At 42.1% G+C, this 23121-nt stretch overlaps 1 protein-coding gene across 3 annotated transcripts in view; it reads left to right on the top strand.

Moving 5' to 3' along the window:
- Positions 1-20834, top strand: part of LOC144934180 (E3 ubiquitin-protein ligase MARCHF1-like) — a 109904-nt gene extending 89070 nt beyond the window's left edge. For 2 of the 3 annotated variants that reach the window (XM_078859737.1, XM_078859738.1), the window contains exons 4-6: positions 11983-12163; positions 17383-17530; positions 19074-20834. In XM_078859737.1, the coding sequence (XP_078715863.1) occupies positions 11983-12163; positions 17383-17530; positions 19074-19372 (628 nt within the window). In that variant the 3' untranslated portion in view covers positions 19373-20834. Of the gene's footprint in view, positions 1-2739; positions 3890-11982; positions 12164-17382; positions 17531-19073 lie in introns of all 3 variants that reach the window. The other variant, XM_078859736.1, reaches the window with a different exon arrangement.
- The last annotated feature ends 2287 nt before the right edge of the window (positions 20835-23121 follow it).

Below are 23121 nucleotides of genomic sequence, written 5' to 3'. Positions count from 1 at the left end.
AGTAGGTGATTTTATCACACAGCTTTTCACTACATTACATTTTAACTGCATCCCATGTTATTCATAACGTTGGCTAACATTTAGAAACCTCTTACGATTAAGTAGTAAGTTGACACACTCAATATGAATGCTCACGGCACTTTAATTGAGCTGTTTTAAGTAAAATAAATTTCAGGTGCCATGAATCTGTACCAATCTACTTGCCATATGGAGTGGTGGCACAGTGGTTAGTATACCATGAATCTGGAATCCTGAGCGCGATATATGGCAATGGCTAACATCAGTGGTGAGTGATACATGTACCCATCCCGGAGGGCGTCATCAACCTGTACTGACCAACGTGGTGAAATATGGTCAAAAAACTCCCATGACTGAAAGGCTTTCAGGAGACGATCCAGCGGTGTATTTACACAGCTGCACATTATTTTCCTTTTTTTTATAATTTATATTATTATAAAAAAGCCCCAACATTCACCCTTCGAATTATTTGTGGCTCAGAGCGCAGATGTTGGAGGTAATTAAATGTTACGTACAGTTCAAAGTTATTGTCCGAGTCATTTTAAAAAGGGGTTGCATGCCATTTACTGAGATAGAAATGTTCTACACATGTACTGGTTTTGAGGAGCTTAATAGACATTAAGCAGTAGTAATCAGTGCATTTTAATTCTGCATTAGTAATACTTAAAGACATTCTGTGGAGACCTGAATTAATATGCGTAATGCTGAAGAAAAGTTTCAATATTAGCTGCTGAATGGTTTGTGTCAATTTATGGATTTTCATACCCGATGAAATAAGTGCTGGAGCATTTTTATTTAATAATATTTCACGAGACCCGAAGAAAGTGATTTAATATTAATGCCAACACCAGATGAATATAAATCGAGCTCCTAGGGTTAGGCTCAGGGAATAGAAGGAGAACAGTTGATAATCTCGTATTCCCTTGGTCGGCATTGGTTCTGGTGCGAGGTGGTTTGTATAATCCAGCCCAGTTCAGGTGGTTTTTTCACATCACAGGATTGTAAGCGATGGCAGCGTCTTGGTGAAATATTCATCTTGCAGTGGTTTGCTTACGACGGATGATGATTACATTTGTTCTAAAGTGCAAATGGACTGGTGGAGTAAAAATGTGACGACACAACGTGACTTGCCATTGCCTCGAATTGAAAGTGGAAGGTGCCTTCTCGATGGCGATAAATAGTGGGTTGATATCTGGTGGTGAAACTCAAAGCACGGCCGATCACTTGGAGGTAGACCTAAGAGAAAATACTGGCAAGGACACTTGAAGGCAATGTCATTCCCAACACTTATTTTCTACCTTAATTTTCTTATTCAGTGTATAAATGTATTAAGGACTACCTAAGAATGGCAAGCATTAACATTTCAACGCTGGAAGAGGATTGCAGGTGGTATTTAATTATTCTCATGGATCAACAGGTGTTTTAAAATAGGTTATACATGTCTTTAGACAGTTTCATCGATGAATGTTCATTCTCTCACCGCCACTGAATCTGCAATCTCATTTTGGGAAAACATGTACTTGCTGTGGACTTTTGCAATTTTCCTACTGCAGACCTTGCCAATGCATTTTGACTGTAATGCAAGTGGTCTTGCGCCGAAGCCAACCTTTGATAATTATAAATAATCTCTGCTGACCACACCCGATATGTGGAAAATTTAGAAGAAATCCTTAGGCGCTTCACCCTGTCTCCTTAAATTAGCGCGGGGTAGCTGTCTCCAGTGAGCGCTCATTTGCATATTGATGCGCGGTTGTCTTCCATTTCACCGTGCTGCCTGCCTGCCGTCTTCTTTATCCAATTATTTTTCCCTTCAGTTTTCAGCTTTCTCGATTTCACAACAAGCGCTTCTCTCTATCGCTGAAGACCGCATTGTCATTTGCTGTTCCAACTTTACAGCTTTGCATGCACCTTACATAAATAATGTATCGCTGCTGCCAACAGCACTGATGGAAATCTGAAATAAACAGCGTCTTAAATTTACAGAATTTCAATCATCTGTGGATTGACATTTAAAACTCTGAACCTTTTTTTGTATTTGTTTGAAATCTTCTGCACATCTTTTGCTCGGTCCTTTAATATCTTACTTTTTAACATTCAGTAAATCATTTTATTGCCCAAAATGGTTGTTTGTTAAATAGCTGCATTTTTTAGGTTACAAACTGAAGTATAAAAAAAGCTACGTAAGTTTAAACAACATCTAATATTTTATCGTCCATACCTGTACACCATTGCGTAATTGAAAATGCTGTACTGACAATACTGCAACATTGTTGCGTAAAAAATGTAACTCCACTTAGCAGCTTGGAATAGGCGATCAGAAGGTCGCATGTAGTAGTGTAATATGTGGGCATTACCACATCTTCTGAGACGTCTGGCACATATGGAAGAGGCCAAATACCCTCTACATGAGCCCTCTAGAGCGTCCTTTAGTGGAGGCCCTTTCACCAAATTGGCATGACCAAGCATTAGTCGTCTTGCACCTTTATCATTTTACTTTAAGACAATTCCTACCGACGGTTGTGAAAATTATCGCCTCTGAGTTAGCAATAACATTTGGCAAAACATTGTTTCATTTAGTGTAGAATGGAATGGATTTATATTATCCCTAGTCATTATTCTCCATTACTTTTCTTTCTTTTTTAACTTTCTTCTTTTTTTGTTCTCCTATCTTTTTTTTCCCCCTCCATCTTCTTCTCCTGCTCCATGTGTGATCGTGTGCAGATGAAGTGGGTTTAGATGCAGGAAAAGTCATGCAGTCTCAGACCATTTTCCCAGCGAACGCTGTGATGCAAAAACCAAAAGCTTCAAAAAAGAAGCAAAAGGAGAGTGTTGAGATGGTAAATGTTAGAAGCAGTCCTAAAACGACATCGGAGTGTCGCAGTGACACCCGCAAGCAGTCTCCTGCATTCATCTCAGAAACCTCACTGCGTGCAAATGGCAACGCTTTAGAAACATCAAAGCGTTCTCGCCAAAAGAAGTCAGAGGAAAAGGACAAAAAGCCACAGGTACGCAAATCCTCCGGGCAAAGCGCATTGCCACAAATTGCAAAAGGGGACAAACGGCAGAAAGCAGATCGGCAGCGGGCGGCCGTCGGGGGTCTCTGCGACTCCTCAACGTCGTCCTCCTGCGATCACGAGCCGAAGAGGTCGTCCAGAGAGACGCGGAGGAAACGGCCGAGCTCTCAGCGGGGCAGCGGAACGTCCTCGGAGCGTGGCACACAGACGAGTGTGGTCATTCGGGAAACCCCCGTGCGGCCCGTCATCAAACGTCCGGTGGCCGGTGCGTCGCCCGTCTCGGCAGGCACCCGCAGTGAGTCAAGCAGCCTGTTTCACACAAGCAGAGCCAACTCGCATCAACGCATCACGCACGTGGAACCAATCCAAGTGAAGCCGGCTGCCACCTTGCGTAAGCAGTCCTCAGTGCTGACGCTAGAGAGCTTGGACTCGGAGTCGTCAGAATCTCACGGTGTCGAAGATGACTGCGCGAACACGGCTTTAAATGCTGCGGCAAATAGGGCAACGTACCGAGACGCAAAGATAGGGTGTGTTACACGCGGCAGTGAGGCTAAACAATTACAGATCACTCCAAAAAACATCCGGCGTAGCAGCAACAGCAGTGATGATGATGACGACGACGACGATAGCGAAGACGACAATGGCAGTGAAGATGAAGGGAAACGCAGCAGTGACGATGATGTTTATGAAGAAACGCCTGCGATGGGGGTGCAAAGGAGGAAGCAGAGAAAAGCTGTTGCTGCCAAGGTCTCCGAGCATTCCGACGTGTCGAGCGGCAACTCCTTGACAAGTGGTCACTCGTTTCAACCGAGCATCAGGAGGAAGTCCTCCACTGTCAGCTTTGGAGATCTGTGCAGGTCAGGAGTTTTTCTCAGGATTTGTAAGCCATTAGGTCTTCCGGGCTCACATACACAAGGAGCCTTTGCCAGTAGACTCGGAAGGGAAAGAACAGTTGAGAATCGGGATATTTTACGGCCGCGCTGGGTGTCGACATGAAGTGATTGTTATTGTTCACAAGTTTTGGGGGGTTGGAGAGAAAAAAGGCACGAGTGTTTTTGGCTCATCCTCTCCTGTTCTCAAAAAACATCCTGTGTGAGATGGTGACGCACTATAAATGCATGTAGTCATTTCGCCTCGGTCCAAAGGATTTGTAGGGAAACCTGAACACGATGATCCATCACGCATTTTTTTTGTTTGGACATTTAAAAACTATTGTTCGTTGTTCCACTGGACAGGTTTATGTGCATAATGTATCCAAGTTCTGTCAATAAACTGCGAGGTTATCAAACTTGACACCCTTTAGTATTTTCCCATAGTTTCATGTTTTGCAGTCGGTTATGGCCTTTATATGAACAGACATAAACACGAAGGAAGAAGTTACTAAGTTTTTCATGTTTTATAGTCCTCTTAAATTTTGACCAAGTTGACCCATGCAAATGTGTGCGATATCTTCCACCTGCTCATACATTTATAAAAACCCTCCCCTCCCATGTAAAAAGCAGTGGCATATAAAGGTACATTAATGCATGAATCGAATATTCTTATCACACTCATGATACATGTGTCCAATATATTTAAGAATATATTTGGAATAATGTCCATTCATATATACTGTTCATGAATAGTGTTTCACATGAACTTTGCGGCCATGGTGTATTCTACTTGCAGCACAATGGCAAAGAAAGAGAATGGATTATTAAATCAAATCGCAAATCCACATTCTGACAATCCGATCACGATGGGGGTGAATCGTGACATGCCTAGCGGATACTGATCGGGAAATGGGTGCAGTTACGAGTGCAGATTCACAATGTTCGCCACAGAAAAAGATTGCCCAACAACACTTCACTAAGGCTTAGATTAGATTTAGTTAATAAGAAGCAAAGCGAAGAGTAAAGTTGAAAAGCACTGCCTTAAGCTGGCCAGTCACCCAAGCCACCCTTTGTTAATAAAACCTCCACGGATCTGAGAGTAATTGGGGCCACGCTTGTGAGAAATGCAGGGACATACTTATCAATGGGACCCTATGCTCTGCCCAGGATGCTCAGAACAGTTACATGTAAACATGTACATCCGTGTTGACAGGAATCTATAATACAGCCTAGGAGTTTTTTTTGCCCGTAAGCCAGTGTTTTATTAGTCTTTCCATTAAATGGCTACAGAAAATCTGGAAACAATCCAAATAGGTTTCCCTGCCAAGATATATGAATTTATTTTCTCAGAAAACCTTTGCTTGACCTCTTGCATGTAACAGAACTGTGGCTCCTCCTGTGTCTGCTACATTTCCTGTGGCTTGTTATTCACAATCCCTAGCTTTGCCTTGTATGGCTTCTTGCATTTGTCAATGCAGTGACATTCTAAGCTTCATTTCTCATGTGGCACTCAAATAAAGAGATATCACAAACGTCGTACTATTTGGGTGGCCAACTTGGAATGTATAACTACAAGATGTTCAAATCAGCTTACTATGCAAAATCATAATTAATTAAGAATAGTTAGATCTCAGCAAAATAAATGTCTTACTTTGTCATATGGAGAGATTGGCATCTGCCACAGTCATGTGGAATGTGCGTCATTAGCTTACGGCTGCCACTGGAGACGAGCTGTGTGCCACAATGCCAGGGAGACACTTTGAATCAAGTTTTACTTTTTATGCATGTGACATTGGCAAAAATTTAAGTGGCCTTCACTCAACCACGCCACGAATAACAGTAGGGCCCATTCTTGAAACCAATGTCACGGGACATGCTGTATTAGAAAGTGGATAAGACAGCCAGTGTAGCTTTTGATGAGCAGTGCCCAAGTTTAAGCCTGCTCCAATGCAGCTCATCATTTTCTCTGCTGACTTGGGCTTGGCATTAAAACATATCATTTTGCTTAAACAGTTGTGCGTAGACTAACCTGAAATAATTATCAGTCAAATATAGCTATGACTTACAACTGTGATTGAAACACAATGTTTATTCTTTTATAAAAAATGCTACAAATATTCTCACCACAGCAGACGATTATTTATACAGTACAGTTTGAATATGTTGAATTTATTAAATGTATGTATATTTAACTTATTTTGCACCATACGTAGCCAACCGTGCTAATCGTAAGTGCGAAATAACAAAGCAGTGATAGTAAACATTTGAGCTAGGAACATTTTGCACCGATTTGCATGTACGAAAAACTTTCGTTGCCACCAAAAGAAAAATACATGATATCGATTAAGACTATTATTATCATCCCCACGTCATGAAGTCGAGGGTTGACTTTGCAAGCAAGGCCACGTTTCCCAGGCAAGACTCGAGGCAAATTTGACTGACACGCTTTATCCAAAGCAAACGTCTTGTTAATTTCCTTCCTTGTTTCTCATGAGTGTTTTACAGAATGCCGTGACCCCACATTTTAAATCGGCAAGTGCTTTGTTTAAAAAAAAAATATGTACCTTGATGAACGTGAGTGGCGTGTATCACTTAAACCTGAAAATATTGGATCCATCCAGAGTTCAGAGGCTTACAGGTTTGCAAGTATTGTGATTGCAGTAAATAGCTGTGAAATCACATACAAAGCTGAAGTTCTCAGCCACTCTAAGATAATGATGAGAAAATTAGGAGGAAAAGACAATGATGAGATTTTGTAGGAAGAGGTTCACAAAAACAAGATTAAATTGAGCCAGCATTTCAGTATTCACCGCAGAGTAATAATCAATTATGCCTAATATTGCAGGCCACAATAAATTAGTCTGTGAGAAGAATTTGGAGTGCATGTCTGGAATGTTTGTGGACTGCCTATATATACTTGTGCTGATATCATACATGCATTAATGCAACCCTGCATGCATCCTTATCTCTCAATGTTTTTTTGTAGTTTTTTTTTTCCAATTTGCATGTCCATCAATACCCATTCACGCTTCTCTATATTCGTCATCTTTCTATGGTCCATCCATTTATCTGTTCTTTCCGTTCATCTATTATTGTTTCATATCTCTGTCTATCCATTTGTCAACCGTACTGTCCCGGGCATTTATTTATCTTCATCCGTCAGTCTTCATGTCTGCCCACACAGCTTCCTTATCAGTTCAGCTGTCAATCCACCTGTCTGTTTTATCTAACAGTTCATTCACCTGTGCGTCTGTTCTATTTATTATTTATTCATGTAGCCATTACATGATCTCAAATAGAACTTGTTCCCATTATATTACATGGACCTTGTTGACATGAATGCTGTCTTGGGGGGAACTTTAGCTTCCTATGATATCCTTTTGACATTAATGAAAATACAGTAAGCTAACCTTCAAGCAAAGAGCCAGATAGACCCACGTCCTTCCTACGTGATGGCATGCTCTCAGACTTTTTATTCCCAGCAAAACCACAAATGCTTGAGATGGATTTCTAACTGTTAAGCCTCGGGGTGGAGGCATGATGGCAACCAGTTTATACGACCGAATCTTTGTTAATTAATTCAAAAAAAGTTAACAAACGTAATATATTGTTCATGCTTCAGTGTTATAGTGTCGGCTTATATACACGAGGGCTGTTTGAAGCTTTCTTTAAACGTGTCTTGATGAAAGTGTCAAGGTGACGGTGTCTTAGTCATGAAGCCTTTGCCAATGGAGGCTGTTGGATCATTGTTTATTCTTTCACAGAGAGGTGTTCTCTGAATGTCGACCTTGCCACCCTTAATGATTGATACATTTTATTTATCCAGGTCAGAAACCATTTCGATTTTCGATCTTTTTCGTTACATAAACCTAAGCAATGGTTTTATAAAAAAAAAATCAGTTCACAATTTTGACCAAATGTCATGGGTTAATTTAAAAGTAGCATTATGGGGTCAGTGGTAACATATACAGCATCGAAAACAATGGCACGGGTCTTAAACATCCTGAGATGTCCCGCCTATAGCAAATGGGGATACTTTGGCAATGCCTTATAAAAAGGAGCAGATGGCTGCAGGAATATAGGAGCTGACTTTGAGCAAATTCTTTCAGCGGTGGGCATGCTCCCCAAAGCTATTTAAATGCCCGCTCAAAATTCCCTGGCTAAATCGTCAAAACGGATTCACCTGTTCATGCATTTATTCATTTAATTACTTTGTAGACTCCAGTTATGGTATGTTCTGATGAAATTAGTCAGCCTTGACATAATTCCCAAAAGAGAACTTTGTTTGATTGCTTAACTTAAATAATTTGTAGCAATGGTCTGGTAAAGCACAGCCAAAACGTCACCATGATGCTGGCATACAATGGCCTTTCTTCAAGCAAGCTTCTGTAATTCCCTGAGGCTAGCTCAACACACACACAAACATGCATCATCACTGGGGCTCAGAAGTGTGCTGAAAGCAGTGGACCTTGGACTTTGAGGTGAGTGCATGCCACCTGAGATGTAGCAGGGGAGGAGCTCATGGCTGTTTCACTGCGTGAGTACACGGCAGTGAAGAGATGTTTTCGCCCGTCGCCCAACGCTTTGCCGTCGCTTGTGTTGGACGCCATGCATATCTGCATTGGAGGGAATCTTGCAGAAACAAATACCCACGAGAATACATGACTCCCACCAGAATACGTGTACGGGACACCGTGTAGCGTGTACGTTCTGCCATTAGGCGATGTGTGGCTGGCACAGTGGCACTGGTGAGAGCACATCCTTTGGAGTGAACATCAAGTGAAAATCAATTGTCACTGCTGCGTTTTCCAATCGCGCGTGCTCTGTGTATTTATTGCCGCGCTTATTCCATCGAATGGATTATCATTGGCTTGTGGAGTTGATACAGTGAAGCTTCTCTTCTATCAGTTTTCAAGTGGTGTGGTGGTTCTGTTTACTCATAATTAAACTCACAGATAACAGTTGTCAAACATTGCACCTCTCCTGGCCTTGACATTCGTTGAAGACACTGGTATAGCCATTGACCAATCAGAAAATTAACACCGATGTGCACATCTCCTTCATCAATGAAAATCAAAGACAGGCCACAATGCGAATGTGCATTTAGGCCCTGAACATATTGCCATCCTCACGAGCAATTTTTTTTTTAATCTGTGAAAATAACTCTGTTTATCCGTGATATTTTTAACATATTAAGAAATTAAGAATTGGTATAGCGTCAATGTCCCTCAACTGTAGCTTTCATAGATACAGCAGCGCCAAAGGTCAAGTATTTGATCATACTTCACCGTGCTGGTCAGTACGAGTTGGTAAAGGCAGGGAACATAGGCAACACAGCATATTTTGCTTACCGTGGAGCCTGACCCCCAGCCTGCACATTTTATGCCTGGTGGCTGCCCATCCAAACACTATTGCTGAGCTCATATGCGTTGCAATTGGGGCATATTCCAGGTGATTTGTTCATAGGCGCCTAGGCATTCTCTCATCCACAGGAAATTGGAAATCTTTTTTAATGAGATAAAAACCAGGTGCTCCTAATCGCCCCTATTTGTCCACCGCAGTCGGTTGCATTGCAGCCTCCCTGTCAGGGCTGTGACACCCATTGATAAATCAAACCCCACTTACCCATGGAACCCAATACTTGTACAAGGATGCAGTTATATGATGAATTTACCACCTGCCACAATCACTTCTGGGTAATTGCTCTTGTGCGAATTAGAAGAATCAAGCCGCAGATAATGGGAATTTTCACAGATTTATTTGGACCACAGATAGACATTCTGGATAAAATGGTCACCTACAGGAAGAGTTTAACTGCGTTGTTTAAGCGCTAATGCTTTTAGTTGTTTCATTTTAGAGACATTCTAATTTTTTGGTTCTTATGATAGCCATCCTTAGGCATAAAAAGACAGTGAATAACTGACTCATACTGATGATGCTGAATAAGAATGGAACCATTATGCAGCTGAAACATTTCCATTGCTGTATTGATTTTTGATGACTGCTTTTATTAGCTGAAGTCTATTGGGGGCTGTGTTAACAACGTGCACTATGAGCAGGTGAGACACAGCGTTGACAGCATTATAGATGGTGTTTGCCAACTCCTTTGTTGTGCACGGCTAGCAATGCAAATGAACATAAGCCTACTGCCCCATTCGCTCGTTGATATCGCACACCCCCATTATAATGTGCTACAGTGAGCTATTGTATACTGCAGCCATTGCAACCGCTCCCATTCCTTCTATTAAAATATAAAATACTAGCATAAGTACCCGGCGTTGCCCGGGTGAAAAATATATTTCTTAATAACCTTACATATATACACAGATGGGCTGCTACCCCTGCCCCCCCCCCCCCCAGGCACGATCTCCTCGGCCGCTGTGCAGTAATATGTACGGCCTATAGTGTGGTGGGGTGTCGAGGCCTAGTACCGTGCAGAGCCTCCGGCCTCGCCTAGATTGCCCACCCGGCTGAGACTGGGTACCGGGGCCGTTACCCCCCCCCCCCCCCGCGCTACAATAATACTGTCTAATCGCTATAATTGTATAATCTACCGACCCTATAATAGTAATTGCACACATTGTGGTGGGGGGGGAGTGAAGAGGACGTGAAACTTTGATGAATTTACCTCAGAGTCGCGTGTTAATGCGTGCGCATATTTTTAACGGGAATTAAAAATGGCGTCCACCCCGCAGCGAATGCGTCGCTACCCGTTGCCAGGGGCAACCGCCGTCCAATGAAACTGCGTATGGTCCGGCGACACACAGACAGACAGACAGATTTGCGATTTTATATATATAGATCTATGCTGTGCGATAATTCTCAGTGCTTTCTAGACTGTAAAGTTTGAACAAATTAATCAAGGCTCGCCATACCTTGTGACACTTGAGTTTAATGCAACGCCTTGTTCAGGTTTTCCCCAATCCTCACTTCACTTTTATCAAAATTGGTGCAATTCACAAAACATATACTTTGTTACCTATGTAGCGACCGGTGTGCTTTGTGTGACAATTTTAGGTGGGGTGAGTATTTTGATATTGCACATGGAGTAAATTCCTGTATAACAAAGGTGACATGAGAATTTTAGTTACTGAGAATGCGTGCCTACATTATATACCATTCGCAGATGAGAATGCAGTATACATGTGCACGGCCATGATTTGACAATTCATTATACTATTCAAAAGCTACACAGCCATAGCCTATTGAGCAAAATGATGGCATGCTCCAATATCAAGGACATTGAGGCAATCAGAATTGACGTACATGATATTGTATAGCTTAATCAGTAGTTAGCATAGAAACATTCAACCCACTGGTAAGTTTATGAATCGTCGTGATCCAGGATGACAATTATAATAATTAATAATTTTTACATTGTTTGGCACTGTAGCACTTCTAGTGACTGCAGAGGTGAATCGATTGCCATACAGCAAAATGATAATCATACTCCAATAATCCTCAAGTCTCTAAAATTAGCGGATTACCCATGGTTGGTGACTCCTCCCGTAATCCGTGGGACAACTGATCCTGAAATGATGGATTTCTGGATCACTTCCGGGAGGGACTAATCCCTGCCGTATAGTGGGGTATACTGCATCGGCAGCATCTGCTGATTATTAGATTTTTTAAAATAATTTTTCTTAAAAGCGCTGAACATTGCAAAGGGGCTGCCGGTCAGTGGTTAGTGGCACTGCTCTGTAACCACAGCGACCTGAGCTTGATTACTGGCCAGGGCCAATATTGGTGATGCATATCTGAATTGGTCCCGGGCCTCTTCGAGGTTGACCCAGTCCAACATGTGCACCCACAGTACGTTGTGTAAACATCTTAACTGGGGAGACCAGGTTTGCCTGCAATGGTGCTGGTCGCCCCCCACCCCCCATCCGTGAGCTGTGCTGGCCCTCATAGGTGCTAGTTAACAGAAATTACCCCAACAGTCTGTTAAGTATATACAGGGGACATTTGTCTTTGTTATTGCACCATTCCCGCCTTGAATAATTCTTCACCAACAGAGGTGGGGGGGGGATCTTCTCTCCACCTACTCACATTTCGCTGCTGTGCCCGTGTTGCGCCAGGATCTGCCACTGCGAGGGTGAGGAGGAGAACGTGCTCATCACGCCGTGCCACTGCACGGGCTCGCTACGCTTCGTGCACCAGAGCTGCCTCCAGCAGTGGATCAAGAGCTCGGACACTCGCTGCTGCGAGCTGTGCAAGTATGACTTCATCATGGAGAGCAAACTCAAGCCCCTGCGCAAGGTGTGTGCCACTTGGCTTCGGCTCGGTCCCAACGAGGGCGATCCGCCTTCGTTAACCCATTCAGGGACCAGATGGGTTGGGGGGGGTGAAACGCCGGTGCAGCGGCGTTTACCGGACGGAGACTGAGTCACTGGCTGCCTCCCCCATTACCGACACGGTGTGGGAAGGCCTTCATCAATTCGTGGATTAACACAGGGCTGTATTTCTTAAAGACTGGTATGGTGAACATTAAAAAATAAGATGTTGTGTTGATTGTCGAAACATAAGAATACATACAGTATTGTATATTTAATAACACAGCGATGTTATATTTTTTATTACATGCTACTCTGGGCCTTGTCATGACCTAAACATCCATTCCAAATACAAGTTACATTTTATCTTCATATAATGGCGATCATACTTTTGAAAAATACCTCAATCTTCTTGTCTAAAAACGATTAATTTCTAACGTATTGTGCCTGCTAACAATGCAGGTATGGCATTATGGAGAGCATATTCACGTGCACGCAAAGTAATGTTTCACGGTGTTGACTGTCAATAACCCACTGCGGTACTGGATACCAAGCAAGTCTGAGAAGCACACACACACACACATTGCCATACACTGATTGGGCAAGTGGTGTTTGCGAGTGCCTATTGAAGGACAACACTCTACATAATAATGGGGTGGTGTGGCCAGGATCACACCCGGCCACCTTTGTCTCCCCAGTGCTGCTTTGTACACACTGCATCAGATACTCATTAAAGGCTGAGTTAACTTAGGGGAGGCCCAGGACCGGTTGAGATATGCATCACCGATGTTGGCCATGAGTGGAAATCTTATTCCAATCGTCAGGTTCGTAGCAGGGTGCCCTAACCACCGCTACCGTTCCCCACGCACGCGCGCACACGTGCATACAAACATGGCTCAGTGGGCATGATTGAAAATGATACATATTCCTTTCACCTTTATATTCAGTGGACAGTCCACCTAAAACCACTTCACAAGTGATCTTTATCCGCGTCATTACTTGACATTCACCTCTGTCAAGCATTGTGGTTTTAGCCATTGCACTTGGCATGAACTTAATTAGTTTTTTCTTTTCTTCGCTCCTCAAGTTCAACCAAATCTGAAGCTCCAGTGTAATGACTTTCCGCTGTACCTTAATACGCATGATACAGAAGGTTAGCTTTGCAGCCTGGTGAGCTATGAAATATCTGGAAGTCGCCAACTAAAAATCGTTCAGAGATGTCATGTTAACAGTGGAGCTAGCACCTTTGAAGGTACATACAAACCAGGGCATGTCATGGGAATAAAAATATCTCACGATTCCTGAAGAGGGGAGAACAGCATTTAAAGACATTGTCTTGAGGGATGTATTATTTAGCAACTTCTAATATCCTGGGAACAGCTGCTTCAAAAAGAGAGCTATCTTTTTGGTAACCTCTGCTATGTACGGGTTACCAAAAAAAATTCCAAAAACTTAAACAGACACAAAATCCGTGATTTAATCCCATCTGTAAAGGATGTGATTCCTGACATGCAATACCCTGGTGTCTACAAACTGAGTTGTGGCTGCGGCAGTAGTTACATTGGGGAAACGAAATGACATGTCTCGGACCGCGTTCGTGAACACAGATCTGAAACATGGTAGGACCAATACCTCTGCCGTTGCCGATCATTGTTTTAACAATGTGGGCTCACACGAAATGTATTTTTTCAAGACGGAGGTACTCTGCAAACCTACCGGCTACCTTCAGAGATTTGTTCATGAAGCCATCCAGATATATAAACACAGACACAACTTCAACCGAGAGAATGGGTACAAACTGAGCAATCATTGGAAGGACGTTATTAACCAGGTAAAGTCTTAACTGACTGTGATGTTTCCATCCTACCTGCCTATGTCAGCTGTTATTTCCGACTCTCTGTGTCTCTCTATACCTCTCTCTTAGATCTCTCATGCTCACCCTCCTTTTCTACAATTACATGCAAATTTCTCACATTAGCATCATCCTAATCTCTCAAATTAACATAGCCACTTCCGTGCCCTCTAATTTCTCACATTAACATCATGCTAAGCTCTCATATTAACATAGCCACTTCCGTGCCCTCTAATTTCTCACGTTAACATCATGCTAATCTCTCACATTAACATAGCCGCTTCTGTGCCCTCTAATTTCTCACATTAACATCATGCTAATCTCTCACATTAACATAGCCACTTCCGTGCCCTCTAATTTCTCACATTAACATCATGCTAATCTCTCACATTAACATAGCCGCTTCTGTGCCCTCTAATTTCTCACATTAACATCATGCTAATCTCTCACATTAACATAGCCACTTCCGTGCCCTCTAATTTCTCACATTAACATCATGCTAATCTCTCACATTAACATAGCCGCTTCTGTGCCCTCTAATTTCTCACATTAACATCATGCTAATCTCTCACATTAACATAGCCACTTCCGTGCCCTCTAATTTCTCACATTAACATCATGCTAATCTCTCACATTAACATAGCCACTTCTGTGCCCTCTAATTTCTCACATTAACATCATGCTCATCTCTCACATTAACATAGCCACTTCTGTGCCCTCTAATTTCTCACATTAACATCATGCTCATCTCTCACATTAACATAGCCACTTCTGTGTCCTCGTCTATAGGAGGCCGCTTTCCTATCTTACAGTTACATGCTAATTTCTCAAATTAACATCACTAGCCCCGGCTACTTCTTTATGACCCTTGGGCTACACCCATTTAAAACCTTTTAAAACAGTCTGCCTCAGCAGCAGACCATGCTTTCCCACCTGATGACAGACGCTTGTGTTGCACCCGAAACGTCGTGATTTATTTTAATTTTATTTTCTACCTACGTGACTTTACCGAAAGAACCAAAGAGTATGGATTCCTGCAGTCACGAACTTCAAATCAAGGTTTTATGTATACTTTTACTTTTCATGAATGTAACTGAAATCACAGTAATGCAATGTCTGTTTCATTGCACAAAACTCATTACACGTTCTACAAAAGGTTTGGACATTTGGAGTAAAAATCAGGTCAGACGAGCCACGAAGGGCAGTTATATTTCTAATGAGACCAAGACCTTTTGAAAGAGCTCTGTCATTCATCAAAATTCATGCTGTAGTTCATGAACAGGATTCAAACAAAGGTTAAATCGTACCCTAATAACATAAGTACTCTAGATTGTATGAGAAGTAAATATCACATTGCCATTATCTATAGGCCTTTCCATTACAACACATTCATATATAGCTACGCAATGCATGCTGCACTATATATTTAAGTCGGCGTACGGTGCGAAATAAGTTGAAAGTACATATATTTTAGTATTTTGTGGTGCAAAAAAGAATGGGTTGGAGAATACAATTGGTATTAATGATAAGATATGAGAGTATAAAACGTAAGAAGTGGATTAAAAGGCATTACAATCCCACAATGCTACTTAAGTCTACTTATACCCTGCTCTACAGTATCTGTTTGAGATGCTGACATCACAAGTACCCCGTGCGCAAGCTAATGTAGCCACACAAAGCTTTACACTGATCGCCAGTTGATGTATGCAGCTTCAGGTTGTTTGCAGACTGCTAAGAAGGTGACCTTGACAGCCATCAAAATTACTTCTATTGCAACATATTGTAACCTTCTGAAAATAAAAAGAACTACGGCAGCCTTAGCACTGAATAGAAACCAACAAGAAAGCTGAGAAAGTTGAATGTGCAGCCCTGAAATTACTTGCTCTGGCCACTGCTGGAGGAAGAGAATCTACTAGAAGGAGCTGTTAGGGGAGCTTCGGACAGCCTCGATCGCTTATTCCACCTACTCTTCCACACTAGACAGACTTTTTGGAAGAGGTAGCAAGTACCCACACTTTACCCCACCACACACTACCTGCTGATTGACTGTGGTGTACTTATTTATATACTTCTGGGTGGACAGAAGGTGGGGTGGGGGGTGGGGATTTAAGAACACTGCCCGATATTTCAACTGCCACGCCGGGACATCAAACTGCTGGCGACCTCTGAATTGTCCAGAGGTCGCCAGTTTGAGGAAATGGAGCAAAAAATACGGTAATAGTTTAAACCAGTGGTGCTTAACCTTCACTGCAGCTTTGTACCCCTTTGGTTCTCAATCGTTAAAACATTCATAATGTTAATAAATACATGTGTTTGAAACAAAGTAGTTGTACTTACGTGCCCATGCTTAATTTGTGTTTCGATGATTTACCTTCTAAAAAATATGGCCATGTCTCGCATCCCCAGGGGGTGCGTGCATCCCAGGTTACAAACCACTAGTTTAAACACTTTCTTATATGCATTTGTTTTTGTTCATTCATTATATGCCAGCTTAATATTGCACGTAAAAAAACTACGGGAACTCTAATGTGCTGCACTGCCTGATGTAACACGACTCGTATTATTACTGCATTCCTACAAACGCTTAGAAACCAGCTCAGTCCAGTTTGTGAACCAGGCTGATGAGCATGACCTAAATTCCGACAGCAGCCTGACCAGCCAAGTGAGTAGGGTTTGCCACCTGTCCTGGTTTTCTCAGGATCATACTCTTATTGAGGTTGCCATCCTAAGAAATATGAGTTTTCCTGGGACATTAAAAGTCCTTGTTTTTGTCATTTGCATAATAATCCACTTCGCAAGGCAGTACATTTATATGTGGTTCTCCCCTATTCTGTCATTATAAGATGTTCATCTTCCCTTGATTATGTCCTCGGAGGTGCCAACCCTTCAAGTGAGTTGTAACTCAGCAGTGTATCTCACTTTGCCAAGGGGTAGCGAACCACTTCCAGCAAGACCATCATGCGATACAGCTGTGATTGTCACAGTCAACGCAGACGAGACATTCGCTGTTAATGGCATCTCTCGTGCAGATCAACGTCAAAGCCTTACTAAATATTCAACTTGGATCAAACTTACAAAAATCCTAGATTATTGCTTGGAATAACTCTTTCCGAGGTATGCATTAAACCTAGTTAAGAGTGTAAAACATAAATATAGCATGTGTTCTAATCTAGCTGACCCGATGTATATGCAGAAAGGCTGCGATGCCCATTACTTTTGTACCTACATTTTTTGACTTTACCGTACATTTTTTTAAGGGGGTGCTAAGTCTTCAGCCCCCCTCCTCATGCTATGCACTGTATACCAGGGCATCTGGACAACCTGCTCATGGGATTCTGTACTTTCTCCTGCAGTGGGAGAAACTGCAGATGACCACGAGTGAACGGCGAAAAATAATCTGCTCCGTCACATTCCACATTATCGCCATCACCTGTGTGGTGTGGTCACTGTACGTGCTCATCGATCGGACAGCGGAGGAGATACGGCACGGGCAGGAGAACGGTGAGAGTCGTAATCATAGATGTCTCGACCAGTTTTGCAGACATTGAGTCGTGTGGGAGAAATGGCAGACTACCTGAATTCCAGCCTGTTTAACCAGTCTACTTGAGAATAATTCTGCAGATGAAATGTGAAAAACAGTCACTGTTGGTGATGGAGTTACTTGTTTCATTTTCAGCATAATATATCTTTAGTGGATCAGCATTCCTACTTTAGAATTTAAAAATAAATACATTGGTCTATGGTTTAACGATTACATCACATTTTACCAAACTATGACAGCCAGCTTCTCTAGACGTAAGCTACTCTAAACGCACACAGTATATACAAAAAACAGCCATTTGCAGGGGGGGATGCTGCTGATACATATTTACTATTCAAATTTTGGCAGATGAATTGGCCAGCGGCTACTTCCTTTGGCAGTATGGTAGGTTTCATTGTGAAACCGCCTGTAGAAAATTCCAGAAAGTTATTGTCTGCTGTAAAGGGGACAAACTCGACGATGTAACATAATTTTGACAAGAACATCGTTGTTTTTGATTTTTGACAAGAACATCTATATTTCAGATATAACACTGATATAGGAGTTACAGTCGTAACAACTGTTGATACATAGTGATTATTACCCAAGGCTTCATTGCCAATGAGAATAGATTAAACTCATTCGGCTCATGCATTTTCAAATAGAGTGTATTGAAATGATGGTATTAGTTATTTTATTTGACTGCACTGTTTTTATTATACATTTAGCATTGTTCAGTTGGCAGCTTTGACAATGCGAATATCCCGTGGCTTGCAAATCCTCTTATCGCATGTCTTAGAATGAAGCAGTCATCCGCTTCTTATTCTATTGTATAGCTGATGTAGATGCAGAGCAACAACTACAATTTCACATTCAGGTGGTCAAGCCCAGACAACCAGGGCAGGAGCAGTGGAGTGCATCGCTGCGATGTCTCCTTCGTATTTGTGTTATACATTGTATGGTCTGTTCCCGGATGACCACAGACACACACTGGACAGTTTTTAATATTCCATTTGTGCATCAGGTATCCGCATCTGCCATGGTTTACACGGATGCAGTTTAGGGTGAACCATGAGCTTTGTGGAAGATGAAAACCAGGGATATTCTGTGTTGGATCTATCAAATGGTGTTTGTTTGTGAGTTTATTTGACCTCCATTCAGCTTTCCAAGCCTCATCGGAGTTGAATTCGCATTGTTTCAGGTTAAGCGCATGGGTCCCAAAGGGCTTGCGTGACTTCAAGTGATGACGACGGAAGTTATTAAGGTCCTGATGAATGGGAAGGGGCGACTGTTTTTCTCGATTCCCAAGACTTCCGGGAGGGTTGCAGCATTACGCCGGATGGGTGGCGGAGAGATGTGTGCCAGGATGGGCAGCCAGGGTGTTGGGGTCGACTGCCATCAAGTGATACAATAATGTAAATGTTTCATTAATGTGAATCAGATGAGATATTTGCACTCAAGCAATCAACCAAAGAAGCTGATCTGTGTCATTTAGTTGAGGTGTGTGTGCTGTCATTATTTCAGGCATCTTGGAATGGCCGTTCTGGACCAAGCTGATTGTGGTGGCCATTGGGTTCACGGGAGGCCTCGTCTTCATGTACGTGCAGTGCAAAGTGTACGTGCAGCTCTGGCGCCGCCTCAAAGCCTACAACAGGGTCATCTTTGTGCAGAACTGCCCCGACACGGCACGCAAGAAGAGTCCAGACGACCGCACCATCGCTCTCTTTGAGCGTGCGGGATCAGAGCTCAAGGAGCCCGCCACCGTCGTCTACCAATCAGAGACGAGCTTGCAAGGCCCCAGGGCAGAGGGCCTTCCCATGTGAGGCATCCACCACATAAGTTGCCTGATGCGGTGGTGACTTTTGTTTTTTGTCGAAAATGTGTTTCCACGTCGAGCTTGGAAGGAGAGCGAAGTTTATTAATAGATGTGTGTTCGATTTTTAAATGAATGTGAGCGACTCTTTTTATGGGGTTTTTTTATTTAACTATCAAGAAGAAGCCACAACGGAAAACACATCACAATGTCAGCACAGTGGTCTAATAGGTCAGAAGAAGGCAATTGTGTTATTAAGGCTACATGGAAGTATAGAGAGCTCTAAAGTGAGACGTTTATTTCGCTGTACATTTATATATGCTGATCAGGAAATGCAGTGTTTGGCAAACCATTGTGACTGTTGTCCCAGGACTTGGCTATTTTTGAGGCCAAACAAGACCTAATATGGAGGGTCGAATTTACACGAAGATTGTGAGGGGGTGTGGCAAATGTAGTGGGAAGTGATGAGGGGCCTGTGAAGTGCATCATGGATTTTGTCCTGTATGGAGTGAATTTAAGGCTCTTCAGATCTACAGCCGACCACATTGTGAGTAATGGACATCTACTGGCACCAAGCAAAAGCAAGACAAGGAGCATATATTTCCTTAGAAGTTATGTTAAAGGCATGACTTTGAAATGAACACACGCATACATTTGTTATTTGGAATTATGTGAATGAGTCAAAGCTTGTACAGTTAACTTGATTCAAAGCATTTAATGCTTTAAACATTGTTTCAATGTCTAGTGGCTTTTCTTGGTTTTGTACTGCTTATAACAGTGGTCAATCTATCATCAAAGTGATGAACTTTACATGATTTCATGAAGCTAAAGTAGTTTCATTGCAATTTCTTAAACATACCACAAACAATCAAAAAAGACCACTCACCTTCCTGTTTTCCATCTGTTCAATTTATGCACTTTTTTCGCATCAAAACATTACATGAATTTATTTTCGGTGGCTAAATGTGTACATTTGCATTTATGTTTGATATTACTGCAGTGTTTTATATTGTTTTACAACAAGACAGAGGCTTGTTCGTAGTAAAGATGTTGTTAGGTTGTCTGCCGATCTAAAACAATAACAGTTCAATAATCCTAGCACTATATAAGATGTCAACCTTTGCATACAGTAATTATGTAAAATGTGTACATTTGAAAAAAAAATCTAGCCAAATATTTTATTTATTGCTTAGAAAAAGGCGTAATTTACGTTGCTGAAAATAATAAACATGTTAGGTTTGATATGTCCAATCAAATGTATGAAATCTTGACTTAAAGCTTTCGTGACTGCAGGAATTCATATTCTTTGAGTTTTTCGGTAAAGTCACGTAGATATCGAAAAACCCAGAGAATACAAATATATGAAACCAAGTTATGCATACACCGAGGTATTCATTCAGTTGGGTTTATTTTGACTGTACGTGTTACTTTTGAGGGAATGAATTTAAAATAAATTTCCAGTTTTATGCGTGTTTTTATTTCCTTTAACGGGTGTTTCCCTACCAGTGTGATTTTGGTTGTTGTGCACACAGCCTGTGACATCTGTATATATGTACAACTTATGTCGGACCCGACGTAGCCAATCGTGCTAGTCGGACCTGTCACAACAAACACTTATGACAACATGTCCAGCAATGCTTGACTGAACAGATACTGCAATTTTCATGGGGACCTCGTGTGTCATTAAGATGTCAGACACTTAATGCATTGGGGCAATGGCTTCAGCGTTCCAGTCTTGCCCCCTCGTCAGTACCTGGGGCTCCCCCAACCACGGTGAAGCTAATGATTCAACCAGAAGTGACCGAATTCTGTTAGCTCCATCTCAACCAATCCCAGTCTCAAGCTTACAAAGGATAAATAAATAATAAGCCACTTTAACTGAGGTTGTATGTGCTTTTTTTCTTTTCTTTTGATCAAATGCAGTAGCAATATTCCATAATATTGAGCCATGAAAGCAATGTGCAGACTCAATTGCAGTGGCAGAGGAAAAATAGAATCTACTTATTTTATGAATTCTCATTCTTTTTGAAACTACTGTTTGCCGACCTCCACACAATACATTTTTAAAGGAGTCTTATATTGTATGAGAGCAACTGTGGCATTGGATAGTTTTAATACGACAACATTTTTACTGTATAATATTGCAGCACGGATGCATACAAATCAGAATATTTGAGGCCAGAATAACACTTGGCTCACGAGTGAGATAATTTAGATATCAAAAGTGCACATTTCAGGTTAGGCTGGCAGCTCGTCATCATCCCTACGGGGATTGTACAATCGGTAGCGTCCGGTGGCCAGAAAATGTGTTATGAACAGATTGGTCAATTGGTGCTGTACTCATACTCTTAGTTCTTTCGGTAAAGTCACGTAGGTAAAAAATGAAATTAAAATTAATAAAAATAAAACAATAAAAATCACGACGTTTCGGAGGCAACACAAGCTTCCGTCTTCAGGGGAAACCGTCACAGCAAAATATCTGCACCTTATATAGTGATATCAAAAGTGCACATTGGTGCTGTGTTTTTTGGGTTCTACCGCACATTGTTCGGCACGATGTCCGACGGTTTGCTCCACGTGCTGGGATCTTATTCGGGAAATTAAATACAGTACTAGTGTACAGTTCCTGAATACGCTTTCATCATTAAAACAAAACGCAGCACAACCTGAAATCAAATCGTGGAGCTATGCAGGACAACCACGGAACACTATGTTGTAGATTGGTATCGACTGTAGCAAAACACAGGCTCACGCTCTGACCATGTTACATTAACAGTCCCCTTATTATCCACATATCCAACGACTTACTATTTACATATCAATACCATCTAACGGACCATCTTCAATCCTTATTTCAGCACCATCTCTCTCGTAAGGGGCTTCACCGCACGGTTAAAAACAGTCTTTTAAAACGTTTCTTAAACGCAGAGATGTGAAATTGACGTTACAGTAAACATAGAACGTTGGTCTCATGGTTTAAAGCACATGCCAACGTGGGTCCCAAATTGCATGTTCACTGGGTTGGTGCTGGCTGATTTCAGGACTGGCACCTTCCCACAGAGTGCTGGATCCATGCGTTTTGGATCTGCCAAGAGTCAATGGATCCTGTTTGGTTCCTGCAAGCTCCGACGGCCAGCATGCTCAATGTCCCTTAATAACGGCCTGGTCCATGAACTAGCGACAGTATCGTCAGCTTATCTTCTCGGACACGCACCTTCCCACAGAGTGCTGGATCCATGCGTTTTGGATCCGCCAATAGTCAATGGATCCTGTTTGGTTCTAGGAAGCTTTGAGGGCCGGCATTACCACGTCCATTAATAACGGCCTGGTCGATGGACTCGTGACAGAATAACCAGCTTCTATTCTCGGCCATTGACAGGGTGGCTCTGAAACGGCTCGGCCCTCTTCGCTCAACCCCCAGCCACCTGTAGTTTAACGGAGAACTGAGAGGGTTGACAAAACGAGTCAGAAGAGAGGAGCATCGCTGGAGGAAGTCCAAGGTAGTCTAGGATTAGATGACCATTGTGTATCATCAGGGGTGCACGAAAACAGCAATTATGTGAGCTAAGAAGAATGCCTGTTGATTAGTATGTTTTGTGAAATTTGTATTTTAGAAATACAGGCATTAACGTACGTGGAGGAAACACATATTCCCATTAGATTTTCTGATGACGGGCAATTTAGTAATAGTAACAACCAATGGAAATGAAACGTGGGATATGGTTGAAAAACTAAATACACTTTGCTCAACAATTGAAG

This window comes from Lampetra fluviatilis, chromosome 9, assembly GCF_964198595.1.
Source record: "Lampetra fluviatilis chromosome 9, kcLamFluv1.1, whole genome shotgun sequence".
In the NCBI taxonomy this organism is placed as follows: Eukaryota; Metazoa; Chordata; class Hyperoartia; order Petromyzontiformes; family Petromyzontidae; genus Lampetra; species Lampetra fluviatilis.
This window is presented reverse-complemented; position numbering and strand designations above follow the sequence as displayed.